The sequence below is a fragment of the Grosmannia clavigera genome (genome assembly GCF_000143105.1).
Source record: "Grosmannia clavigera kw1407 unplaced genomic scaffold GCSC_173, whole genome shotgun sequence".
In the NCBI taxonomy this organism is placed as follows: Eukaryota; Fungi; Ascomycota; class Sordariomycetes; order Ophiostomatales; family Ophiostomataceae; genus Leptographium; species Leptographium clavigerum.
This window is the reverse complement of record NW_014040765.1, coordinates 1,768,825-1,791,726: the sequence shown is the minus strand read 5'-3', so window position 1 is coordinate 1,791,726 and position 22,902 is coordinate 1,768,825. Positions and strand designations below refer to the sequence as shown.

The 22,902-nt window shown below is 61.0% G+C and overlaps 7 protein-coding genes across 7 annotated transcripts; 3 read left to right on the top strand and 4 right to left on the bottom strand.

Annotated features, from left to right (window-relative positions):
- Positions 1-1,268: 1,268 nt before the first annotated feature.
- Positions 1,269-3,460, top strand: CMQ_7733 (uncharacterized protein; the record flags this gene model as incomplete). The annotated part of the gene is made up of 2 exons (XM_014314738.1): positions 1,269-2,023; positions 2,098-3,460. 2 exons carry the CDS (start codon positions 1,269-1,271, stop codon positions 3,458-3,460), a joined length of 2,118 nt encoding a protein of 705 aa, XP_014170213.1.
- Positions 3,461-3,662: 202 nt separating this feature from the next.
- Positions 3,663-8,375, top strand: CMQ_7646 (stress activated map kinase interacting; the record flags this gene model as incomplete). Its single annotated transcript, XM_014314651.1, has 3 exons — positions 3,663-4,843; positions 5,278-5,370; positions 5,432-8,375. The coding sequence occupies 3 exons, from the start codon at positions 3,663-3,665 to the stop codon at positions 8,373-8,375; spliced, it is 4,218 nt and encodes a 1,405-aa protein (XP_014170126.1).
- Positions 8,376-8,512: 137 nt separating this feature from the next.
- On the bottom strand, positions 8,513-9,706 carry CMQ_7221 (uncharacterized protein; the record flags this gene model as incomplete). Its single annotated transcript, XM_014314226.1, has 1 exon — positions 8,513-9,706. The coding sequence occupies one exon, from the start codon at positions 9,704-9,706 to the stop codon at positions 8,513-8,515; it is 1,194 nt and encodes a 397-aa protein (XP_014169701.1).
- A 584-nt stretch (positions 9,707-10,290) lies between these two features.
- CMQ_7087 (heat shock protein hsp98 hsp104) lies at positions 10,291-13,079 on the bottom strand (the record flags this gene model as incomplete). The annotated part of the gene is made up of 2 exons (XM_014314092.1): positions 10,291-12,405; positions 12,462-13,079. 2 exons carry the CDS (start codon positions 13,077-13,079, stop codon positions 10,291-10,293), a joined length of 2,733 nt encoding a protein of 910 aa, XP_014169567.1.
- A 577-nt stretch (positions 13,080-13,656) lies between these two features.
- On the top strand, positions 13,657-14,443 carry CMQ_7150 (uncharacterized protein; the record flags this gene model as incomplete). The annotated part of the gene is made up of 2 exons (XM_014314155.1): positions 13,657-13,893; positions 13,955-14,443. The coding sequence occupies 2 exons, from the start codon at positions 13,657-13,659 to the stop codon at positions 14,441-14,443; spliced, it is 726 nt and encodes a 241-aa protein (XP_014169630.1).
- A 182-nt stretch (positions 14,444-14,625) lies between these two features.
- On the bottom strand, positions 14,626-15,684 carry CMQ_7693 (uncharacterized protein; the record flags this gene model as incomplete). The annotated part of the gene is made up of 3 exons (XM_014314698.1): positions 14,626-14,763; positions 14,831-15,562; positions 15,622-15,684. 3 exons carry the CDS (start codon positions 15,682-15,684, stop codon positions 14,626-14,628), a joined length of 933 nt encoding a protein of 310 aa, XP_014170173.1.
- A 392-nt stretch (positions 15,685-16,076) lies between these two features.
- On the bottom strand, positions 16,077-22,296 carry CMQ_7632 (sam domain containing protein; the record flags this gene model as incomplete). Its single annotated transcript, XM_014314637.1, has 5 exons — positions 16,077-17,128; positions 17,196-19,759; positions 20,347-20,374; positions 20,434-21,738; positions 21,798-22,296. 5 exons carry the CDS (start codon positions 22,294-22,296, stop codon positions 16,077-16,079), a joined length of 5,448 nt encoding a protein of 1,815 aa, XP_014170112.1.
- Positions 22,297-22,902: the final 606 nt, after the last annotated feature.

The following is a 22,902-nucleotide window of genomic DNA, read 5'->3' as shown; positions in this document are numbered from 1 at the left end:
CGGAATAACGGCCGGAAGGGGGCATGAGGCAGGATGTGACCGTTTGGCCCATGTGTTTCTTTGTGTTTTTGTTTCATTTTGCAGTCTTTACGATAAGCGGCGGCGTCTTGGTTCATAGCTCAGCAAAAGAACGGAGGACTGGGAAATGGAGGGAGGCGCAAAAAGAAACCGGCCGGTGCGCTTATTTCTGCTGTGACGACAGGGAATTGTACTGAGATGAGACGTTGACTAAGCCAGAAGTGCCAGTGGCTATTTTTACAGGACTTGCGGTATTTTCCCGTGTTATTTTCAGCCTTGGCTTATGTTGACATGACTTACCGCAGATATATCTTTAGCGAAGTGGTCGTTGATTTTCGAACCCCGCTGATCAGTGCTTTGTTTAACCGCCGGTGTGTTGTTGTCACCCCGCATGACAGGCATCTGGCCAACCAATCAGGGCGAAGGAGCGGTCCCGCCTGTGCGGGTCATAGCTAAAAATAAGATCAGGGCAGAAGTGTTGTCGACCAGGTCAAACGGCGGCTGGGCGAATCAGGCGTGTGGTTGTAAGCGCTGGCCTGTGGCCTCGCAGACGTGTCTGTGCCGTGAGAGGACAGCCATCGATGCGGGATGAAGTTGCTGACTAGACGACCGGCCTCTGGGCGGGTGACCAATTGCAGGCCGGAAACGGGCGCAATCGGACTCCATTTCAGTTGGATGATTGCTGCCAGCAGACGAGATTTGGTCTCTCTCTGCTTTCCCTGTTTCTTTTTTGGGGAGCCCTTTTCGTGGCCGTTCTATTTTCTGCAGCAGTGACGGCGCCAGAAATGATTCGGCCTCGTGGGTTTCAGGACGGCGCGTTTCACGTTTCTTTCCTTCCTCGTGGCTTTTGGTCTTTGGAAACACCGCACGAGCGCCTTTCCCACAGTCGGCCATCACACCCCCGTTCCAGCTTCTATGCATGTATGCCTTGTCTGTGACGGTGTGAAAAGCGGAACGTGCTAGCAGCCTGCCTGACTGCCGGAGATTGTCGTCAGATTGAAAACGGGGGGACAGCCCACTTTCACTGTCGCTTTCACTCTCTCTCTCTCTCTCTCGCGTGTCGGCGTCATCGCTCTACTCCGTACCCAAACCGGAATTTCCCAGGCCAGGCGGAGAAGAAAGGAGAAGCAGACGGAAGAGCACACACACACCACACACTCTCTCTCTTCTCTATTTCGCTCTGCCGCAACGAACCGACGAACAGAAGGACAGACGGACAGACGGACAGAGCACTGGATCAAACATACGCCATGTCGCTCAAGAGTCTCATCTCGTCGCCTCTCGAGGCCGGGCCTTCTGTGCTCGATGCCCACCGGCTACCGTCGCACCTGGACGCGGCCCTGGAGTACGCATCTCGCCGGCTGGCGCGCCGCAATTTGTCCATCGACCTCGTCGTCGTCCGGCGACAGTACCAGCTGCCCCGGGCTTGCAGCACCAGCACCGACGACACGATCATCCGAGATTTGGCCGACGACGACAGCGGCAACGTGCAGGCCGCCCTTCCGTGCTTCCCGCCGCGACCGGCCCAGGCCAAGGCCCTCGGACTCAGACAGCTGCCACCACTGCAGCCACCAGCGGGACGATCCCGCTTCACTTCGGCCATCAAGAGCCTCGTGCGGTCCAGCACGCTGCCGAGCCTCAAGTCGGCACCCCATCCGGCCTATCTGTCGGTCCACACGGTCTCGCCCCATCGCTCTCCCTCGCTCGGCTCGGCCTTCTCGCCAACCAGCTCGGCGCTGCCGTCACCGTCCTCCTGCTCCGAGTCCCTGACGTCCGCCTCAGCATACCCTTCGACGCCGTCGACGCCGGGCACACCGGATACGCCGGCCCTCACGGTGGACTCGTCGTCTGGAACGAGCGCCATGACGTCGGCCGTCGGAGGCTGGCGGCCATCTGGCCACGCCGACACGTTCATCCGGCTCGTCCATGCCGACAACCTGATGCCCAAGGAGGAGAGACAGCTACACCAGGCCTTGGACAAGGCAGCACGCAAGTTCCACCTTTGGTAGGTTTGCGTCTTTTTGTTTTTGTTTTTCTGTCTTTTCGTTCTCCTTGGTTCGGGTCCTCTAACGCGGACAGCCCCCATCAGCTGACCTCTCCGGTGGCTGCCCATACGCTTGGCTTGCCAGATGGTTTCCTGCGCGCGTCGGTCGAGCAGAACGAGATGCTCCTAGCCGGGACAGGGGGACTGCGGCTGCGCTCGGCCGATCACCTGTACACGTTCAAGGCGGCCCTGTGCAGCTATGCCCAGACGGGCGACCGGTTCCGGCTCGAGGACGCCGTGGACGAGCTGCGGCGCTACGTGCTGGCGCGCGGTGGGCAGCGACTGGCCAAGCGCGCGCTGCTGCGCAACTACCCGACGCTGCGCTTTGCCGAGTCCGATCTGGCCGACGTTCGACATATGTACAGCCGCGCGTACGGAGGCGTCGAGCGTGACTGCGGCATTGAGGCTGACGGACTGAGCTCTTGTCCGCTAGACGATGGCAGACCGGTGGCCATGTTCTTGGGTGGATGGCCGGATGGCAGTACAGAGGAAGATGGTGATGGTGGTGGCATTGAAGCGAATGGAGAGAAAAAGGGCGAAAACGGAAATGACGAAAACGACGAAAACGACGAAAACGACGAGGAGCAGACAACACCAACAGCCATGACAGCAGATGGTGCAGCCTCAGCCTGCTCGCCCTCGACGTTGTCGTCGCTGTCGTCGCTGTTCTCGCTATCGCTGGCATCGTCATCCGTCGTCCTCGGCCTGGCAGCACAGCAGCGACGACGACAGCGCAAGCAACAGCTGCCCCTCGACGAGGAAGCGATGGAGGAGAGATGGCAAGCGGTGGCCGAGGAGCACACGTCCTGGTTGGAGATGAACGACGACGACGGATACGCAGAGAGGAGCGAGAGAGAAGACAAGCTGCTGGAGAGCGGCAGTGTCAAATCACGGCTCGTCCTATCGGCCCCGTTGCCTCCACAAAAGTCGCCCCTGCTGCCCGTCCTACGACTACAGACGACCTTTGACAACAAGGGACAGACCGGCCATGGAGCTGGCAGGCGCAGGGTTCCGGATCCTGCTTCGGCAAAGGCAGCGGCTGTCGTCCGAGACAGGACGAGAGACGGCGAAGAGGAGGACGAGGAGGAGCAGCTGACGGCACGGCCTGACAGCCACAGCCACAGGAGTCCTGGCGGCGGTAGCAATAGCGGGAATAACAGCAGCAACGTCTGGTGGGCCGTGGCGAGCATCGGCGAAATGCTGCAGGAGGAATGGAACAGCAGGAGAAGCGGCGGCAGTGGTGGCAGCTTTGGCAGCCCGGGAGGATGCACAGCAGAACTGGTTCCGCCAACGCCAAACCGCTACGACGACATCTCGCCCATCACGCGCAGCGAGTGGGGGTTTCTGATGGGCGGTCAGCAAGGACGTCAGGTCGCGGTGACGACGACGCTATTGTAGAGATTCGGATGGAGTACGGAGTATAATAGACTGGTTGCAGACAAATGAAAAGGGCGGATCGGTTCCACGCCTAGTCACGTGCACACTGGTTTTGATTCTGATTATATAATAATTAAATAAGCATAAGCCCCACTCAAAGTAGCCATTCGTTTCCATCAGATCGAACTGCCAACCATCGCGTTGACGACAAGCACGTACAATCATGGGCCTGGTAGACTACGACTCGGACTCTGGATCCTCAGAGGCCGAACAGACGGCTGCCGCACCCAAGGTGGCTGTGCCATCAACGACCGCGACAGCTGGTGCCAGCGGCAAGAAGCAGCCGTTCCAAAAGCTGGTCGACCGCGCGAATCCCGGAAAGATTGTCGTCAGCCTACCGTCGACGGTGGCTGGCGAAGATGCGGAAGCAGAGGACAACGAACGGCCAGCCAAGCGGGCGCGTGTGGGTGCCGTAGGAAGCAGCCGGTTCAGCAGTTTTGGGTCGTTTCTGCCGCCACCGAAGAAGACGGCAGCGACTACGAAGTCAACGGCAGGAGGAGGAGAGCTGCCCGGGACAGCGCGACAGAGCGTGAATCTCAAGACGAGCTCAGAGGCAGCCTTTAGCCGACAGCGAGCGCAGGCGACAGCGGACGGGTCGGACGGGTCGTCGTCGTGCTCTACGAAAATGACACTCCCACCAGCGAAAGCGCCGTCGATTCCGGAGGGCCAGAAGGCGGCCTCGGATGTGAAGCTGGTGGGCAACCCGCTGATGTTCATGCCGTTGTCGGTGTCGCGCAAGCCGGGTGGCAAGAAGAAGACAGGCGGCAAGGGAAAGGGGGCTGCGGCCGGCGAGGCGGCATCAAAGGCCGGCGCAGCAAGAACCGAAGAGGTGCCGGCGCCGCCCAAGAAAAAGGTCTCGCTCTTCTCGCTGGAAGCGAATGCAGAAGACGAGGCAGCGGCCGATGGAGAGGGCGAAGAGGTGCCAAGCGCAGACGGCACATACCAGCCGCTCTTTGAGACGTATGAGCGGGAGGGACAGGAGGAGCAGCCACTGCAGCTACAACAACAGCAACAACAACAACAACAGCTGAGCGGTTCGCTCGACGCTCTGGCTGACGACCTCCGGCTGACAGCACGCGAGCGGCGCGAGCTCTTTGGGCGGGCCGGAGCCGGAGCCGCGGTGGCGTCGGCGACATTCAACATGGATGAGGAGTACCGGCACAACGAAAAGGTGCGGCTAGCTAGCGAGGCAGACCAGAAACAGCAGGCCCACAACCCGGTGCGCGCGGTGCAGCCAGGCAAGCACAGCCTGCGGCAGCTTGTGACAGCGGTGCAGACGCAGCAGGACGCACTCGAGGAGACGTTTGCCAAGAACCGGGCAGCGCAGCGGGAGTCTGGCAGCCGGTACGGGTGGCGGTAGGGGAGAAGAGAGGGGTGAGGGGAAAGAGGGGGTAAGGCGAGCAGGGCTGAGGAGAGCAGGGACGTTTTGACGGGAGGAAAGCGTGATATCTGGCTGTACAAAATACGGAGTACCCTTCATGTCTGGCTGGAGTTTGGGTGGTTCTGTCCTATGGGAGGGACGAGAAGTAGTATGCAGTACATGATGATACATTAATAGAGTGCATGCAGTTGTACATAGTACGGAGTAGATGCACGGAGTATTCCGTATGCATCGAAGCTGAGACAGTGTCGGTACAGTGCTATCTATTTTCCCACGGTCTTATCGGACACGAGCTGACAGTGGAGCGGCCAGGCACGTCTTCGGCTCTCTTTCCAAGCTTCAGTCGACTCCATGCTTCATTCATCGAGCTGAGGAAGCTTGACGCGGCCCTTCCTAGGGCCCCACACAAGCAATCGACGACTACCTCATTCTCGACTGACGAGCCCCGGCTCGTCTGTGATTCGACCATGTCGGTGCTCCAGATTGAAGAGTACGTTTGAGTTTGGTTTCTGAGGGGCGCATATGCTAACAAGACGTCGGTGTCGGTGCAGTCTCGTGTCGTACCAGCTGCGGGCGTCGTACCTGAGCGAGTTTGCGGATGGCGTGGGCGAGCGGTTGATCACGCTCGACGAGAGCATTGTGCACTCTGCGCCCTTTAAGGCGGCAGGCTGGCGGCCCAACCCGGGGCTGATCAAGCGGACACACTCACCACCGATCCCAACAGCGGTGGCATCGGAATATTTCCGGGCGCCGCGGACGCTGGGGCTGACTCTGGAAGATGAGCCGGACAACAGCAGCGGGCTGCTCGGCGGCGGGCCAGGAGGAGGAGGATTTGGGGGGGGAATCGGGGGGATCGGCAGCGGCGGCGTGAGCGGACAGATTGGAGGGAGCAGCAGCCTGATGCTAGGCGGTGGTGGCGGCAGTGGTGGAGCGGGCGGATCGTCATCGGTGGCGGGCGGGTCGTCGATAACGGCGGCAACGAAGCGACGACGACGACGAGAGCAGATGGAGGAGGAGGAGGACAGCAGCGACCTGAGCGACGAGAGCGACGACGAGGGAACCGCCGAACAGCGGGCAGCACAGCAGATCAAATTTGCCAAGATGCCGACGCGATTTCGGTCGGGATCGTCGCCGTTGCAGTCGTCGAACCTGCGACAGCCGCCGATGGGACCGCCAGACTCGCCGACATCATCGACGACGACGACAGCAGGGGCAGGACCGGGAGCCGGGGCTCGACGCGGATCACAGTCAGCCCTGGAGGCGGTCAAGGAGCGAGCACGACGAGACACGGTGACGAGCAGCGAGATGTCGTCAGAGAACGAGTTTGACGCGTCCGGCTTCCAGCGGCTACGGGAGCAGGGGGACGTGGGAGGAGGCAGCAGCAGCAGTGGGCGATCGGGTCGGACAACGACGACGACGACGACAGCACAAGGCCGATCTCGAGGTGGTAACAACAGCAGCAGTCGAACGGCAGCAGCAGCAATGGTCAAGCGACAGGACAGCGATCTGCTGGAGGAGGAGCAAGAAGACGAAGAGGACGAAGAGGACGAAGAAGGCAGCGAGGACGAGTCAGAGGGCGAAGACGGACTGGACGGACTGGACGGCGACGATGGATCGGACATGTCGTCGACGTTTGCAGGCAGCATCGAGTCAGCGTCGGCATCCATGCTGCACGCCGGGACGACGAACCCGCTGAATGCGCCGCCGCTACGATTACCGATCATCGGGACGCCACCACGCGAGTTTACGCGAACAGCGACGGTGCGACGATCGCAGCGACCGGTGGCGCTGCTGCCGATGGGCGAGCTGCCACCGCCACGGCCATTGAGCACGCTACGGCCGGCGAGCTTGGCGGCACCACCACGGAGTCTGCTGTCGGCGGCACTGCAGGCGAAGAAATCCGGGGCAGCGATGCCGTTTGACCGGTTTGCGACGCTGTCGGGCAAAGGCGACCCAAACCCGATCATGGTGCGGATCTACGCGCCCTTCTCGGCACAGAGCACGCGGCCGTTTGAAGTGCCGATCCGGCGGCTGGTGCAAGAAGGAGGTGGAGGGGCCGAGCGAACGGTCACGGTGGCCGACCTGATCGGACTCAGTCTGTGGCGATACACGGAAGAAAAGCGGGAGCCAGCACTGCCGGCGAACCGGCTGCACGTCAACTGGTGGACGCTCCGGATGGTGGAAGAGGGCGGTGAGGTGGACGACGACTTTCCGCCGCTAGAACGGACACGACCGCTGGCATCGTTCACGACGGCCAACAACAGCAGCAGTGGCGGCGGCAACATGAGCAGTGGCGGCGGTGGTGGTGGTGGCGGACGATTCCGGGCGAACTCCAAGGTGTACGACGACTTTGCGCTGGTGGAGGCGAGCGCGAGCGAATTTAACGAGAATCAGCGGACGACGCCACAGTTTACGGCCGAGAAGGTGGGCGAGATGGGCGAGCAGATCGGAGGAAGACCGAACGAGATCAGTCCGAGAAAGGAGACGGACAAGGAAGCCGACAACGACGGAGACCGGACGCCACGCAACGCGACACCACAGCCGGGCGCCGGGCGCATGCTGATGGGCGGACGGTCTTCGTTCCAGCCGCTGGATCAGCCACGTGCCAACCCGATCATCACGACAATGTTCCGTTTCCACGGGCCACACGCCGACGACCCGGCAGTGCCAGCGGCGACGCCCAACACGGCACGCGGCCGCAAGAAGCTGCTGCGCGTGCACGTGCACGTGGCCAACATGCCGCCCGGCCAGATGGTCGCGCTCGAGGTCGCCACCGACACCTATCTCGAGCAAGTCCTCGACATGGTGTGCAAGAAGCGGCAACTGGACAAGGCGAGTCACGTGCTCAAATTACCCGACAGTGGGGCCGTCGTGCTGATGGACCGCACCGTGGCCTCGATCGGCGCCCTGACCGACCTGGACCTGTACCGCAAGCGGTTTGCCGACGGGAGCGCGACAGGGTCGCTGGCGAGCAGCAGTGCCGCCGCTGGGGCTGTGGGCTCCGTCATGGGCGTCGCGTCGGGAGCGGCAGCGGCTGCAGCGGCTGCAGCCTCGGCAGCGGTGGCAGCAGCAGGTGCCTCGCCCAAGCTGATCCATTCGGGCTATGGATACGGCAGCAGCAGCACGAATGGGCGACACCGCGGCGTCGTCCATCCGCTCGCGCGCGAGCTCATCGAGGCCAGCGACGCCAGCTACAAGAAATACACCGTCTGGCGGCGCCAAGGCCTCAAGCTGATGGGCTCCAGCGAACGCGTCGTCACCATCGACGGCGAGTACGTCCACATTGGCGGCGCCTCCACCGGCAAGGTCACTACCGTCCACTTTAGCAACGTCGTCGGCTGCAAGGTCTCGCATCGCCACCCGACCCACTTCAAGCTGATTGTCTACAAGGCTACCGAGAGCAAGCGGTACGACTTTCTGGCCAAAACGGCCGACGAGGCCGCCGAGATCGTGTTGGAGCTCAAAAAGGCCATGTCGCCGTACAGGGACGTATGATGGACAAGGGACAAGGGACAAAGGACATGGGACATGGGACATGGATGGACCTCTTGTTGCTTGTGCACTGCTTAGTCATGAAATTATGTATGGAACTGCTTACTCATCACACTGCTGAATCCTATCCTACATCGTGCTCACCGACGCGTCCGCGCCTCGGCCCAGAGCTTGTCGACGACCTGGAAGACGGCCGTGACGTCGCGCATGACGGCCGCGTCCACGCTGCCGCCGAGCCGCTGCTGGATCTTATCGGGGTGCCAGCGCACGCGCTCGTCGCGCAGTTGCCGGAGGGCCGCGTCGTCGTCGTCTTGGCTGCAGGAAAAGAAGGCGCCTGCCTCTTTGGCCAGCTCCTCGCCCGTCGGTCTGTTCGTTCCACCATCCAGAACGACCGGCCACGGAATGGTCGTCGCCGACGGGGCCGCCTCCCAGGCGGTCCAAGCCTCGACGTAGCGGCGCTGGCGGTCCTGTATAGCCCGTCGTTGCCGTCGTGCATCGCCACGCCGCAGGCTTTTCTCGACATCGGCCCAGCGACGGCGGTCGGCGTCGGCGTCGGCATCCTGGCGCTGTCGTTGTCGTTGTCGTTCTCGTTCGCGCTCGCGCTCACGGGTCTCGTCGGCCGCCTTCTGGCGCTTCTGGGCCTCGCGGGCCTCGCGACGGCCCTCGTGCGAACGCTCCCACATGCGGCGACGCACATAGTCGACGTACTCGTCGTCCGTCATGGCGGCTAGGCCATCGGTGTCTGGTCCGGCCGTCTTCTGCCTCGCCTCACGCGCATACTCGTGCACCGGCTGTCCGTAGACGGCCTCCCAGTAGGCCGCGCCCTCGTCGTCGGCCATGGCGTCAAAGAGCGACTGGCGAAAGGCCGCGTCCGGGTCCAGCGGCGGGTCCGCGTACGGATCCTCTTCCTCCGCCGCCGCCGTGCTCGGACGCCCGTCCTCGCCGTGTCGACGCTTCCGCCGCCGCGACGGCGACCGTGAACTGCGCCGCTTCGTCCGGTGGTGTCGATGCTCGTGTCGATGTTTGTGTCGATGTTTGTGTCGATGTTCGTGTCGGCTGCTGCGGCTGTCTGTGTCGTTGGGCTGCTGCTCCGCATCTCTGTCTGCTTCGTCCCCTACCCTGCTGCCTTCTCGGCTACCGTCCGCCCTTCCATCCGTCTCGAGTCTGCTTCGACGCTCTCGCTGGCCAGCATCCTCGTTTCTGCCTTCGCTCGGGCCCTGAGAATGTCGGCCGGCTTCGTCCTCCCGTCGTGGCCGGCGTGCACTCGTTTCGACAAACGGATTGATCGATGCCAGGATGTGAGCCCGCATGGGCTCCCGCCGTGTGTCCCCCATTTCGGTGGAAGAAATGGGGTTGGTGGAAGAGAACATGGGAGTTGTGAAAGAAGTGCTGTGGATATGTTCTTATCGTTTATTATCACGGTAACGCTAATCCGGAATAGGATCACCGCCTATTCTGCCAGTCACTTTGATTACTAATCACAATACTCAGTACAGAACCAAAAGCGCTTGACCTTCCAGGCTTTGCAGAAGTGTAGATGTACGCTTCGAGACATACTTTTAAAGCGTCAAGTTCTTGGTAGGATCAAATTCATGGGCATCCTTGTTCTTTCTGTCGGCCTCTCTTGCCATTGCCGCACTGCCAGGAAGAACATAGCCTCTCTGTTGGCTCCGCCGTCTGCTCGAGGTGCTACTACTTGTGATCACATATACTGTACGGATAGAGCATGCAATTTGTTCACCTGCCTCGAAGCTAATTGGTGCAAATTATGTAATCAAAGTCACCTTGAAGCTATTCAAGTACCCGACCATCTACTCGTACACACATCGTCTGCCTTCTTTATCGTTTCTATTGTCACCTCCGTCATGACTCGTTATACATCTCCCAATGCAAGGCGGTCTTAGTGCCACACACCCCCCTAATCAAACAGATCGTCGTCCTCGTCCATGTTCTCGCCCACCACCTCTTCGGCCGCTTCGTCGTCGTCCATCAACATCGAGTCCGCGTCCGACTCCAGCTCGCTGTCCCGGTGGTTGCCCACGACCACAATCTTGTTGTCCGACAGCTCCACGTGTGCCGTCTCGCCGTCGCGGATGCTGCCGCGCAAAATCAGAATGGCCAGCCGGTTGAGCACCTCCTTCTCGATCAGCCGGGCCAGCGGCCGCGCGCCGTACGCTGGCGAGTAGCCGGCGCTGCCGAGGTAATCCTTGGCCTCGTCCGACACCACAATCTCAACGTGCCGGTCGTTGTCGTGCAGCCGCTTCTGGATCTCGCTCACGCGCAGGTCGACAATCTTGCGGATCTCCCGCCGCGTCAGCCGGTTGAAGATCACGGTCGACGAGATCCGGTTGAGGAACTCGGGCAGGAAATAGTTGCGCAGCGCCGTCATGACCAGCTCGCGCGTCGTCGGATCAATCTTGCCATCCTTGCCCGCCGGCCGGGCCAGAAACTCAGCACCCAGGTTCGACGTCATCACCACGATGCAGTTCTTGGCGTCCACCATGCGGCCCTGACCGTCCGTGATGCGCCCGTCGTCCATCAGCTGCAGCAGCACCGTCAACACCTCCTTGGCCGCCTTCTCGACCTCGTCGAACAGCAGGATTGAAAAGGGTCGCCGCCGCAGCGCCTCCGTCAGCTGGCCGCCCGCATCGTGGCCCACGTAACCCGGAGGTGCGCCGATCATGCGGCTCAGCGAGTGTCGTTCCTGGTACTCGCTCATGTCGAACCGGATCATCGCCCGCGCGTCGTCAAACAGAAACTCGGCCAGCGCCTTGGTCAGCAGCGTCTTGCCCGTGCCCGACGGCCCGCAGAACAGGAAGCTCGGCGGCTGGTTCGGGTTTGACAGCCCCGATCGCTGCAGCCGGATCGCGTTCGAGACCGACTGCACTGCCTCACGCTGGCCCACCACGATCTTGCCTAGCGCCCGCTCCATGTGCAGCAGCTTCTCCTTCTCCGACGTCTTAAGTCGTGTGACTGGGATGCCTGTCCACCGAGCCACGATCTCGTTGATCTGGTCGGGTCCGACCACGTCTGTGACCATTGAGCCGCCCGCATCGGCTGACGTGCTGCTGAGTGCTGCGTCGGCAGCTGTCTTTTCCTGCTCCAGCTTCTTGATGATCGCCTCCTGCTCCGGGATGGCGTAGAACTTGAGGTCGGCCGCCCGTCCGGTGTCGCCTACCCGTGCCGCATCTTCCATCTTGACCTTGAGCTGATCCAGCTTCACCTTGGCCTCCTGGATGTCTTTGCCGCGCTTCCGCTCGCTGTCGTACTTTTCGCGCAGCGGCCGCAGCTCTTCCTCCACGTTGCTCGCGTCCTGTTTCGCCAGCACCAGCCGCGACTTGGATGCATCGTCCTTTTCGCGTGACAGCGCGTGAATCTCGATCTTGAGCTGTTGCAGCCGTCGTTCGAGCGAGTCGATAATCTCCGGCTGCGACTCCCGTGCCACCCGCACTGCTGCTGCCGCCTCGTCCACCAAGTCCACGGCCGAGTCGGGCAGCCGTCGCGATGTGAGGTAACGTGCGGCCAGATTCGCCGCCGACACCAGCGCGCTGTCCGTGATGCTGACACCGTGGTGCACCTCGTACTTCTCCTTGAGGCCGCGCAGGATCGATACCGTCTCCGGAATCGTCGGCTCCTTGACAATCACCTGCTGGAACCGTCGCTCGAACGCGGCATCCTTCTCAATGTACTTGCGGTACTCGGCCAGCGTCGTCGCACCGATGCAGTGCAGCTGTCCGCGTGCCAGCATCGGCTTCAGCAGGTTGGCTGCGTCCATGCCGCCCTCGCCCGACGAGCCAGCACCCATCAGCAGGTGAATCTCGTCGACGAACAGCACGATCATTTCCTTAGACTCGGTAATCTCCTTGAGCACGCCCTTCATCCGCTCCTCAAACTCACCGCGATACTTGCTGCCGGCCACCAGCGCGCCCACATCCAACGAGAGCAGCTTGCAGGCTGCCAGGTTGTCCGGCACGTCCGCGTTGACGATGCGCTGTGCCAGGCCCTCCACCACCGTCGTCTTGCCCACGCCTGGCTCGCCGATCAGCACCGGGTTGTTCTTGGGGTGCGCCGTGACAGGATCCGGATCACCCGCCGGATCTCCTCCTCTCGTCCGATCACCGGATCAATCTTGCCCTCGCGCGCCATCGCCGTCATGTCGATGGTGAACTTGGTCAGGTTCTCGTTCTCGGCCTCCGTGTCCGCCGTCTTGGAGTCCACCCGCCGCGTGCCACGGATCGCCTGCACGGCGTCCTGCACCAGCTTCGGCTTCGGGATGTTGGAGTCCTTCAGGCTGACCTGCACCGTCGGGTCTTCCGACAGCGCCGAGATCAGGTGGTCGACCGCCACGTATGTGTCTTTCTGGATCTTCTGCAGCTCCGCCGCCTTGCGCAAAACCGTGCTGAGCGACGGCGAGAACGACACCTGGTCCGGCGGCGGGTCTTGGCTCGGCAGCCGCACCAGATTCTTCTTGAGTGCCCGGTCAAACAGCTGTGGGTCTCCGTGTGCCCGTTCAATCACCTGCCGGAGAAATGTGGTCGTGCCCTTGGGGCCGTTCTGCTGGTCCTTGGACTCGTCTGGAGGTGGGTCCAGCAGCGAGACGGCCAGGTGGATAGGAACGACCTGCGAGTGGCCGTATTGTGTGGCCAGATTGATGGCGTCCTCGACAGCCTTTTGTGCCCGGTCTGTGAATTCCATCTTGGAGTTCATTGTGGGGAAAAGTGGTGGATGTGGATTTGTTTGGAATGCAAAGCAATATGTTCTTGTCGAATGCAATGAAAGAAGAAGCTTCACACGTTTGTCGTGAAGCTAAATGCGATGTGCTCGTCTTGATGTAAGCCCTCTCTGGTTCCGATTATGTTTCAATGGTGTATGATGCAGAATGGAGAGAGAAGAAAAGCGAAAGCGAAGAAGCCGGCAGGAAGTCTGGTTATATGTTTCTGATCGGGTGGAGAGCAAACTCGGTCGTCCACGCTGGCACATTCCTGATGCTCGGAGAAGGAGAAGTGGGATGATGGTTTCGAACCCAATGGGTGCCCGGAGCTCCTTCGCGGAGCTGCTCTACACTAACAGAACCATCGAGAAGACGCAGGAAGCCGTTACTGAAACTGGTTGGGCACCCAATTTTCTGGTGGGGCAAACGATGGTGCTGACTCAGGCCAAGTGGGGGGGGGGAAGTGAATTGAGTGTGGGTGATCACGTGGTGCATCTCAATTTTCCGTGACACCCGACAGAAGGACAACGGCTCCGGGACAACGATTCCGGGACAACGACGCCACACAGCACGATGAACGACCTCCCGATACGCTGCCTGCGCCGATTGGCCATGAGCGGCCGGCCGACGGTGACCATGGCAGCCTCTGCGACGTCGTTCCTGGGCGCCCGGGCGGCGTCCACGTTCAAGCGCTTCCACCGGCCCAACATGGAGCTGACCAAGTTTCCCGACGGCCACGGCGAGCAGATCTGGATCTTTGACAACATTGCGACAAACCAGGTGGTGTACTCGCACACGCCTATCTTGCGGGTGTGTTCTCTCTCTCTCTGCCTCGGACCGTGTACCTGGCCTGTTCGCCCTAACTCCTCAGAACAATCGGGCCCTTCGGCAGCTGCCCTTCAACGGCAAGCAGACCAAGCCGGTCAAGCTTCGCAAAGACTACTGGCGGCCGCTCGCGCTGATCCAGTTTGACGCCGGCGCCGGCGTTGTCGGCCGCTCCGTCTTCCAGAAGCTGCGCGAGTTCCGCCGCCTGCACGAGCTCTCGTGGGGCCACCAGGCCTCCGACCTCTACGCCATGGACCGCAAGGCCCGCGGCGCTGCCCTCTGTGACCAGCGCGCCAACAGCATCGCCGACATGGCTGCCGTCCTCGCCGGCGCTGGCCACGGTAACCGCATCCGGCTGTCGGCCGACAAGGACCAGGCTGCAGCCTCTACGGCGCCGGCCACCCTCACCGAGGCCACCGTTTTCTGGGCCAACGACGCCGACATCCAGACCGCAGAGTCCTGGTCCAAAAACGTCGTCCACGTCGCCGGCATCCCGACGCTGAAGGCGGCACCGGAAACGGTGGAAACAGCTTGAGCCGGGAACGAAGAAAATCCAAAAACAAGAAAAACGAAAGAACAAAGAGCAAAAGAAAGCAGGCATCCAGGAAGATAGCGAGCATGTACAACATTGTATCTAACAAACGTCTTTACGGATTTATTTGACTTGGTCACGGTTTCTATTGCTGGCCAGATACATCCCAATACACCTGTTCCAGGCTAAAACTTGAGTGAAAAGGACTTGAGGTACTCATAGTCTTCCGTATTGGCCGTGACGCACTTGCGGATGAGTTTCTGGCCCTTGTCGCCGTACTTTTGCTTCCACTGCTCGTCCTCCTCCTCCTCCGTAAGCTGTTTCTGCGCGTGGGGTACGGTTAGCTGTGGCAACGAGGACACGGGCGGAACGGGCTGTCGCCCGACATACCCGATGGCTGATCCGAGCCTTGAGCCCAGTGCTAGCGAGCGCGTCGTCGTGGAAGCCAGCCCACTTTTCGAACGCGGTCGCAGCGATCTGCTGGTTCTTGTCGTCCTCCCAGCGCATCATGTCGGGGGTGAAGTCGAGGCCGACGTGGCGACAGAAGGCGTCAATGGCCTCGGTAGGCCGGTCGAGCAGGTCGTCGGCGTCAATGACGACGATGGGGACGTCAGGGCCGCCGACGACGCGCTGGGCGCGCAGGTAATCGAACAGACGGCGCAGCTCGGCGTAGCCAGCCTCGCAGGTGAGAAAGTCGTGGAACTCGGTCGTCTGGACCAGCGGCGGGACGGTGCAGCGGTAGTAGGACGGGATGGAGTGACGGGGATGGCGGATGAGAAAGGCAAAGTGGAAGCGGCGAAGGATGGCCAGCGGGATGACGGACGGATTCTGGTCGTGGGAGCCAACAGAACTGGCAGCCAGTGACGGCACCACCGAGGCTGACTGGCTGTGAGGAGGCATCAGGTAGTAGGCCATGTCCTTGATGAAGACGCGCTTGTGGGCATTGTTGCTGTCGGCAAACCGGTCGAGGACGTCCTTGTAGGTGACGTCGGCAAAGCCGCTGCGGAGGCGCGACTCATCATCCTCGGCGAAGCGATGGCCCAGGCGCTCGGGCCCGTAGTAGAAGGCATCGCCAAAGGGCTCATGGGCACAGGCGATGTCGTCGGAACGGGTCAGAAATACCTGGTCTTGGTCAGCAGAGACAGAGTTCTCGGCAGGTTGGAAGCTGAAGCTGGGCGTACCCGCTCAAAGGCCGTGGAACAGGACCGCGGATGGGTGGCCACGAAGATGGGACGGCCAGACATGGTGGAGGTGATGAGAGAGATGAGACGAGTGGAAGCTGGAAACGAACGGTAGAACGGGCAGAGAAGAAGTAACAGTCGCTAAAGAGGACAGGTAATGGCAGCCGGCCTCGTTCTGGTCGGCCAATCGGGCAGGCACATTCTACTTATGAGACCTGTCTCATCCCCCACGCGAGGGATGGCTACATGGCCTGTTTCGGCAGGTACACCTAGGCAAAGCTCTGCACCAAGTTTTCGTTTTTCTCTTGCAGCAGTGGACCCGCCCATCCAATCCGCGCGCCGCTACGTCACCGGTGGCCGTGACAGAGCGCGACGAGGTGTCCGCTAAGGGACGCTAGCAGTCAGCGAGCAGTTTCTGCTGTTGGATTTCTTGTCCCGATCGCCCTTCATCCTCGCTACATCACCAGATATGTCCGTGCAATCGCCATGGCTGCCTTCTGGTTGCCTGCCAGCAGGTAGTACGTCCGCAGGTTGTAGGCCGCTTCCGTCCGGAGGTCTGGTCTCAGCTCCAGCTCGCCGTCTTTCCCCGTCACAGCCTCATCGTCGCCCGTTTCTGCCAGCACCTTGCCGTAGTACTCGGCCGCCAGGGCGTGCAGCCCCAGCAGGTGGTATGTGCGGGCGACATTGTAGCAGGCCTCGCGGCGGGCGTGGATGGCCGATCGGGGGTTGGACCCAGCCTCGCTGCACGTCCGCCGTCCGACATAGCGGAAGATGAAGCCGAGCCCCTGCATCAACAGGTACTGGCGGTTCTCGGCCTGTCGCTTGAGCGCCCAGTGCACGTACGAGAGCCCGATGCAGAGGCTGATGGCCGGACTGCCCGGGTCGACAGCCAGGGCACGCTGGTAGTAGTTGAGCGCAAAGTGGTAGCTGGCCGACGCGAACAGGATGTGGCCGTAGGTGACGAGAAGACAGACGTCTAGGCCAGCAGCCGCGTCTGCGCCGGTCGGGTCCAGTCCGGCCTCGCGGGCCTGGCGTGCCAGCGTCTCGTCACGCTGCCGGATCTGTCGCAAAATGTACTTTTGTGCCGGACTGGCGCTGAACCAGGCCAGAGACGAGGCCGATGACGAGGTGGAAGACGAGGCCGATGAGGCCGACGGCGTAGACGATCGACACAGCCGACACATGGCGGCAAACAGACGGTAGCAGTCGGTCGTAAACGGCCGGTCGCGCATAAAGTAACGGGCCACAGCCACGCACGTCTGCTCGTCACCAGCCCGTACGGCGCACGAGGCCCAGGTCAGGTGGATCAGAAAGGCGCTGTCGTGCTGTCGATACACCGTCGAGTCGTGGGCTGCCTGGCAGACCGCGTACGCCTCAGCCGCCCGTCCATTGTGTGCCAGGCCCAGGGCATACTCGAGGAAGAGCGCCAGCCAGTCGTCAAACGGAATGCCACGGAAGTCGCGTCGTGCTGCTGGCGTCTTGTCAATGGCGTCGGTTGGGGTGAGATCTGATTAGTCAGCATCATCGTTTTTTTCGGTCCCTTCATTCTTCCTTCACTTTCTCGATCCACTCACTCTGTTTCAGCCTCTCGGCCAAGGCTGTCAGATCACTGCCTGTGTCTGTCCCTGCTGGCATAATTCCTCCCCCCCCTCCTCCCCCTTCCCCTTCTCGGTCCTGCAGAAAGTTGTTGTACCCCAGAAACTGCACGTACTTGTCCCACGTGTAAAACTCGCGAAACGACCGGAAGTCGTCGATGAGCTCCTGTGCTGCCTCCATCCAACGTGCTGTCGCAGCCGCGTCGCCGCCGTCCGCCCGCGCCTTGACCTCGCGGCAGAGCTGGTAGCGTGCCCGCAGCCGTGCCGTCGTCTCGGCCTCAAACTCGGCCTGAGCTGCCGGACTGGCAAAGAAGCGTCGAGCATGACCTCGGACCACACGGCGATGCGCTATCGGGTTGCCGTCCGCGTCAACGCCGCCACCACCGCTGCCACCAGCCGCGTCGTCGCCGTCGCCATCGCCGCCGCGCCGTCGCCGTTTGTTTCCATCGCCTCGTCGGTACTTTCGTCGTCGTCGCACCACTTTGCCATCACCATCCAGAAAGACCCGATAGGCGGCCGTCTCCAGGCTCGCCGCATGGCCACGTGGCCGTCCGCCCGGCTTGCTCGTGTTGGTGTGCAGATGGGCGCTGGCCTGCACGTTCGTGTTGCCGTTGCCGTTGATGTTGATGTTGCTGCCACTCTTCTCTGGACCTCCTCTCTGGGCTTCTAACGACAACGCCTCGTTCACCAAAATAAACGCCTGTTCCTTCTCGTGCACCTTCTCGTACATCTTGGCCAGCTCAAACCGTGCATCCACATTCTCCACGTCCGCCTCGATCGCCGCCAGGAAACACTCCTCGGCTGCTGCCTGGTCGTGCAGCTCTAGGTTGCATTTGCCCTGCACCACCAACGCCTCGGCGTCTTCGTCAAATCCGTCGTCACCGCCAGTCCCCCCACCACTGCCCTCTATCACATCCCCGTACTGGTTGTACTCCACCGCCCCCGACGTCATTGCCGGCCGGTTCAGCATCCGGTACAGGTCCAGGTACTGCAGCGCTAGATCTGATCGTCGTGCTGCGTGTAGCTCCATGCCCAGGTCTTTGAGCAGGTGTGGTGTCGCCCGCATCGTCTCCGTCGTTCCGGCATCCTGAGGGTCCAGCCACAACAGGTGCTCGATCGCCTCCTCCTCGTGTCCCAGCTTGAGTCGATACACCGCCAGCTTCGTCCGCAGGTCCGTCGGCAAACCCTCGCCGTATGTCGACCCCGGATACCGTCCGCGCTGAAATCCGGACAGTCTGACCCGACGTGGCTCGTCCTCTCGGTCCCACTCGCAGTCGTCATCGAGCTGCTGCTGATGCTGTTGCCGCTCCCAAAACGCCGCCTCGTCCGCTGCTCCCCGGCCCAGCATCCAGCGTGCCAGCCCCTTGAGCGCCGTTATCGCCTCGTCGTACCGTCCCATCGCTGCAAACAGCTCCACGTAGATCGTCACGTCCATCCACGAGAACACCTCGCCGTCTTCACCTTGCAGCTCTGGCACCTCTACCAGCTGCCACTGGTACTGCCCCCCTCCTCCTCCTCCCACTCTCCCTTCCGCCCTTCCCTCTTCCGCTTCCGCTGCTGCTGCTGCAGCTGCTGCCGCTCGGCTTCGCCGCTGCAGGTTCCCAATCGCTCGTCGGTATGCCGCAACTGCCGCCCGGATCGTCTCTTCCCCCCGCACTGAGTCGTACGATGCCTCTGCCAGGTTGCGAATCACCTGCAGCGCATACGGCCGTCGCTTTAGCACCCGCACGTACTCCGTCGCCGCGTTTGTCGCCTGCCCAAATTCTAGGCATACGTTTGCCTTTCCCAGTCGCGCTGCAATGTTGTCCTTGTCTGCCCGGATCGCCCCTGAGTAGCAGAGCCGTGCGATCTGCAGGTTCTGCAGCCGCCGCTTCTTTCGCCCCCCTCCTCCTCTCCCACCTTCCCTCTCATCGTCCTCTTCCCCTAACCCTTCCTCTTCTTCTTCGTCTTCTTCCTCGTCTTCCTCGCCGCCCGCCTCTGCCAGCGCGTAGTCCGCTGTGCTCAGCCATCCCGCCACCCGCTTCGGCTCCAGATGTGCTGCAAACACCATCGCCATGATCGCCTCGTCTCGCCGCCCCAAATCCTCGTTGATCGATGCCAGCAGCGTCCACGCCGAGTGCGTCTCCGCATTCACCCGGATGATCTCGTGCAGCGCATCGAGCGCCTCTTCGTACCGGTGGTCCATGAACAATTGGTGCGCCTGCTGTAGCCGCAGCTTGACCTCCCCCGTCGGCTCCGCTGCCTTACGTGGTCCTCGTCGTCGTCGCACCGCGACGCCCCCGACGCCGCCCTTCTCCTCGTCTGACGGTCGGTACGAATGTCCCAGGTGCTCCGACAGAAACGCCTGTCGGCTCGCGTCCAGTCGCGCAATATCCGCCTGCAGCTCTAGGTAGTCCGAGTCCGCGTCCGACACGTCGTCGCCCACCTCTTCCCCCTCGTCGTCATGCATCGTCGAGTCTCCTGCTTCCATGTATGTGGAATCGTCCATCTCCATGTCGTTGTCGTCCATCGTCGCTGCTGTCTCCGTCAACGCTGCGTCTTCGCTAAAATTTGGTCACTGGATACCCAGAGTTTGTCGCTTCTGCCGCCCTTCACATCTTTTGCTTGCCGCAGCTTGTGGCCCCGTCTTGCACTGCCAAGACTGCTGTTAGGACCTGGGAAACAAAGTTGACGTTCAAATGCAAAAAGCGGGCCTTCTATTATGCGTACGGCTAGCTATAATTGCTAGCCTTGTCGCTTACTAACATCATCACTCCGCACTCTCTGCAGCAACTCACTACATTCACTATTGCACTTCTAACTTCTAACCCAGCACGTCAAGACGCCGTCTCTCGCGTTCAGTCTTCGAACTAGGCCTGCGGTGCCTTCTTCCTTCTATACACTGTTTTCATCCTCATCCCTTTCCCATATCCTCCAAGCATGCAAGCATCATCCTGCGACCTTTTCAGCCTAGCTCTCCCACCCTATCCTCTTTTAATATAATAAGTGCATTCGAATCACACGGAAGCGTCAGAGATTCTGAAGAAATTCAACTGAAATAAAATTCAAGCATCGCAGCATGACACCGGCTTTGGTTGGCGTTGCTCTGCAAACTGCCTACGGTCTTGCATTGCCAGGAGAGCTCGCCTACGACGAAATCTTGCCGTCCGCTTTCGCCTCTGCAACCAGTTAGCCAATGGTCAAGTCCAAGTCCACACAACCTGTGCCTACAACGTACCTTTCACCTGCTCAAACACCTTGAGCATCTTTCGCCGCGCCCCGAGCGCGTTCACGCCCCGCTCCTCCAGCTGTGCGTCATCCAGCTCGATCAGGTCCGTCCACTTCATGTCCTTAAGGTTGTCCGTGTACTTGTGCAGACGCAGGCTGCGGAGCCAGCTCGGGATATCCTGCAGCAGCGTCGGGTCTGTCGGATCCTCAGGTGGCTTCGAGCTTCCACGCCGTCCACGCGGCGACCGCCCACGCACCATGTCCGAGTGGTCCGAAAGGTATCCTTCATGGTGTCCTCCCAGTCCGAACTGCGACAGCCCCAGAGCCATCCCACCGGTCAGGAGCGGCGATCCATCGTACGCGCTGAGAAATCCATTGTTTTGTGGCGACGTGAACGGCATCCCACCAAAGCTGCCCTGCATCGCAATGCCCGGTGAACTGGGCCGCGACCGATGGGCACCAAACCCAAGCGGCGACTGCGCCTGGAGCCCAATCAGATTGTCGCCGCGCACAACCTGGCCGTGCTCGTTGACCATAACAAGCGTGTTGCCCGGCAGGTTGAGCATCGGCGCGCCCGGAGACAGCGGGTTCTGCGCCCCGGGCGAGTCGTTGGAGCGCGCACGGCGGTATTTGCGCACGTCGTCCAGTGCAAACCGGTTGTTCACCGTAGACAGCGCTGCAAGCTTCATGGCCGTCGCGTTCGCAACCATGTCGGCCTGGTTGCCGCTCTGCTGCGGTGTGTTGAAGTTGGCCACCATCGGCGTGTTCACCATCGACGCCCAGTTGCCGCCTCCCGTATACGGCGACAGCATCGGCAAGTCCGGCTGCTTGTCGGCCGAAATTGTCGTGCTCTGAATCTGTCCGCCCGACGTCACCGCAGGCCGAGGGGACCGCAGGCTGGCCGACGGCGGTGGCTGCACGAACTGGCCCATCGGCGGCTGGCCGGGCGATGGCGGCGGGATGCTGGGAGCAGCTCCCCACGGCGAAGGCGGCACCTGGCCGTTGGCAGCTCCACCAGCCGCAGCACTAGCAGCTGCCGTCTCGCCGGACGTCGTGATCGTCGGCGCCACGAGCGAGTTTCTCGGATCCACCGTGCTGTTCCGGTTGGACACAGGCGGGTTGCCCGTCTGCTGCGTGAACTTTGCCTTCTCCGTCGCGATCGCAGCAGCCGCATCGGGAAACATGGCATTGATGGTCGAAGGGTCTAGGCCGGACTGCCGTCTCGTCGAGAGGACTGAGTTGCGCGCCATCGAGTTCCTCGTCGAGTCCACACTAAGCCTGTTCATCGCGTCACTTAGCCGGTTCGACATGGGGTCTGTGGGCATCGGTTAGTCATAGATTGCCGGCGGAGGATAAAAAGGGGAAATAACCAACCCCTGTCAAAATTGGACGGCGAGAGAACCCCAGACATCGGGTGGTTCTTACCCATCTGCCGCAAGACTTGGATGAAGAACCGGATCTGCACCTGGGTCGTCTGCTGCAGCAGGGCATACAGCGCAGCCGTACGCTCGGCCTCGCTCAGGACACGAAACCACTGTTCGATGGCGCTCAGCTCGTCCTTGAAGTCCTGGTCGAGTGTGGCCGCAGCCATCTCCTCCAGCGTGGTCTCGTACTGATCGATATCGGCAATCCACTCCTGGGCAAGCTTCTCCTGAGGATCGAAATCCCCGGACTGGCTCTGGCTAGGCTGCGTCTGTCCATAAAAGTCAGACGATGGCCGAATCCGGCTGGTTGCGCTGGTTCCGGTCAGGGCAGCCACATCGGCAGAAGCCCGCAGGTGGGCGTTGCTGCCCACTGCACGTGAGGACGGCGGCCGCAGCGTCGTCTGGCTGGCCTCAGGTGTGCTCATCCGGTTGCTTGCAAGGTTCGACATATTGTTCATATTCGACAGTACCAGGGTCGCCTTTGGCAGGTAAGGGAGTGGAGCGACGGTAAGCTTAGCTTGGCTGCTCCAACAAGAAAGATGAGATGCCAAGGGTATAGGGGCAGAAGAAAGTTGAGATGACGGACGCTGGCAGCGTAGAAGAGATAAAGAACAAAACACGGTATGCAACTCGTAAAAAGAGGAGCCCAGAAAAGAGCTTTGGCCCTTTGGAAACCGACTAAGATAAAGGCCGATTCGCTCGCAGATGAAACAGGACCCAAGGGCTGTTCGCACAAAGAGGAGACGTTGGAGTGATCAGTGGCCTGCGAGAGGCAATGTGCGTTTCGAGATTTTCCAAGGATCAATGCTCAACAAATTACCGGGTGCGCGGACACGATCGCACGGTCTGCGGACACGGGGCTTGGAGATGAAAGAAGCGAAGTTGATGAAGCTCGGATTCCGATCAAGACCGGAAGAAAGGAGTTGATAAAGAGTGTTCGAGACTTAATCCAGCCGACGTTGCGGGAAACGAGGAGGGAATTGGGACGAATGTGTATATGGCAGCAGGCTGCTCTTTTTTTGGTTTGAGTTTTTTTTTCAATATTATGACGACGT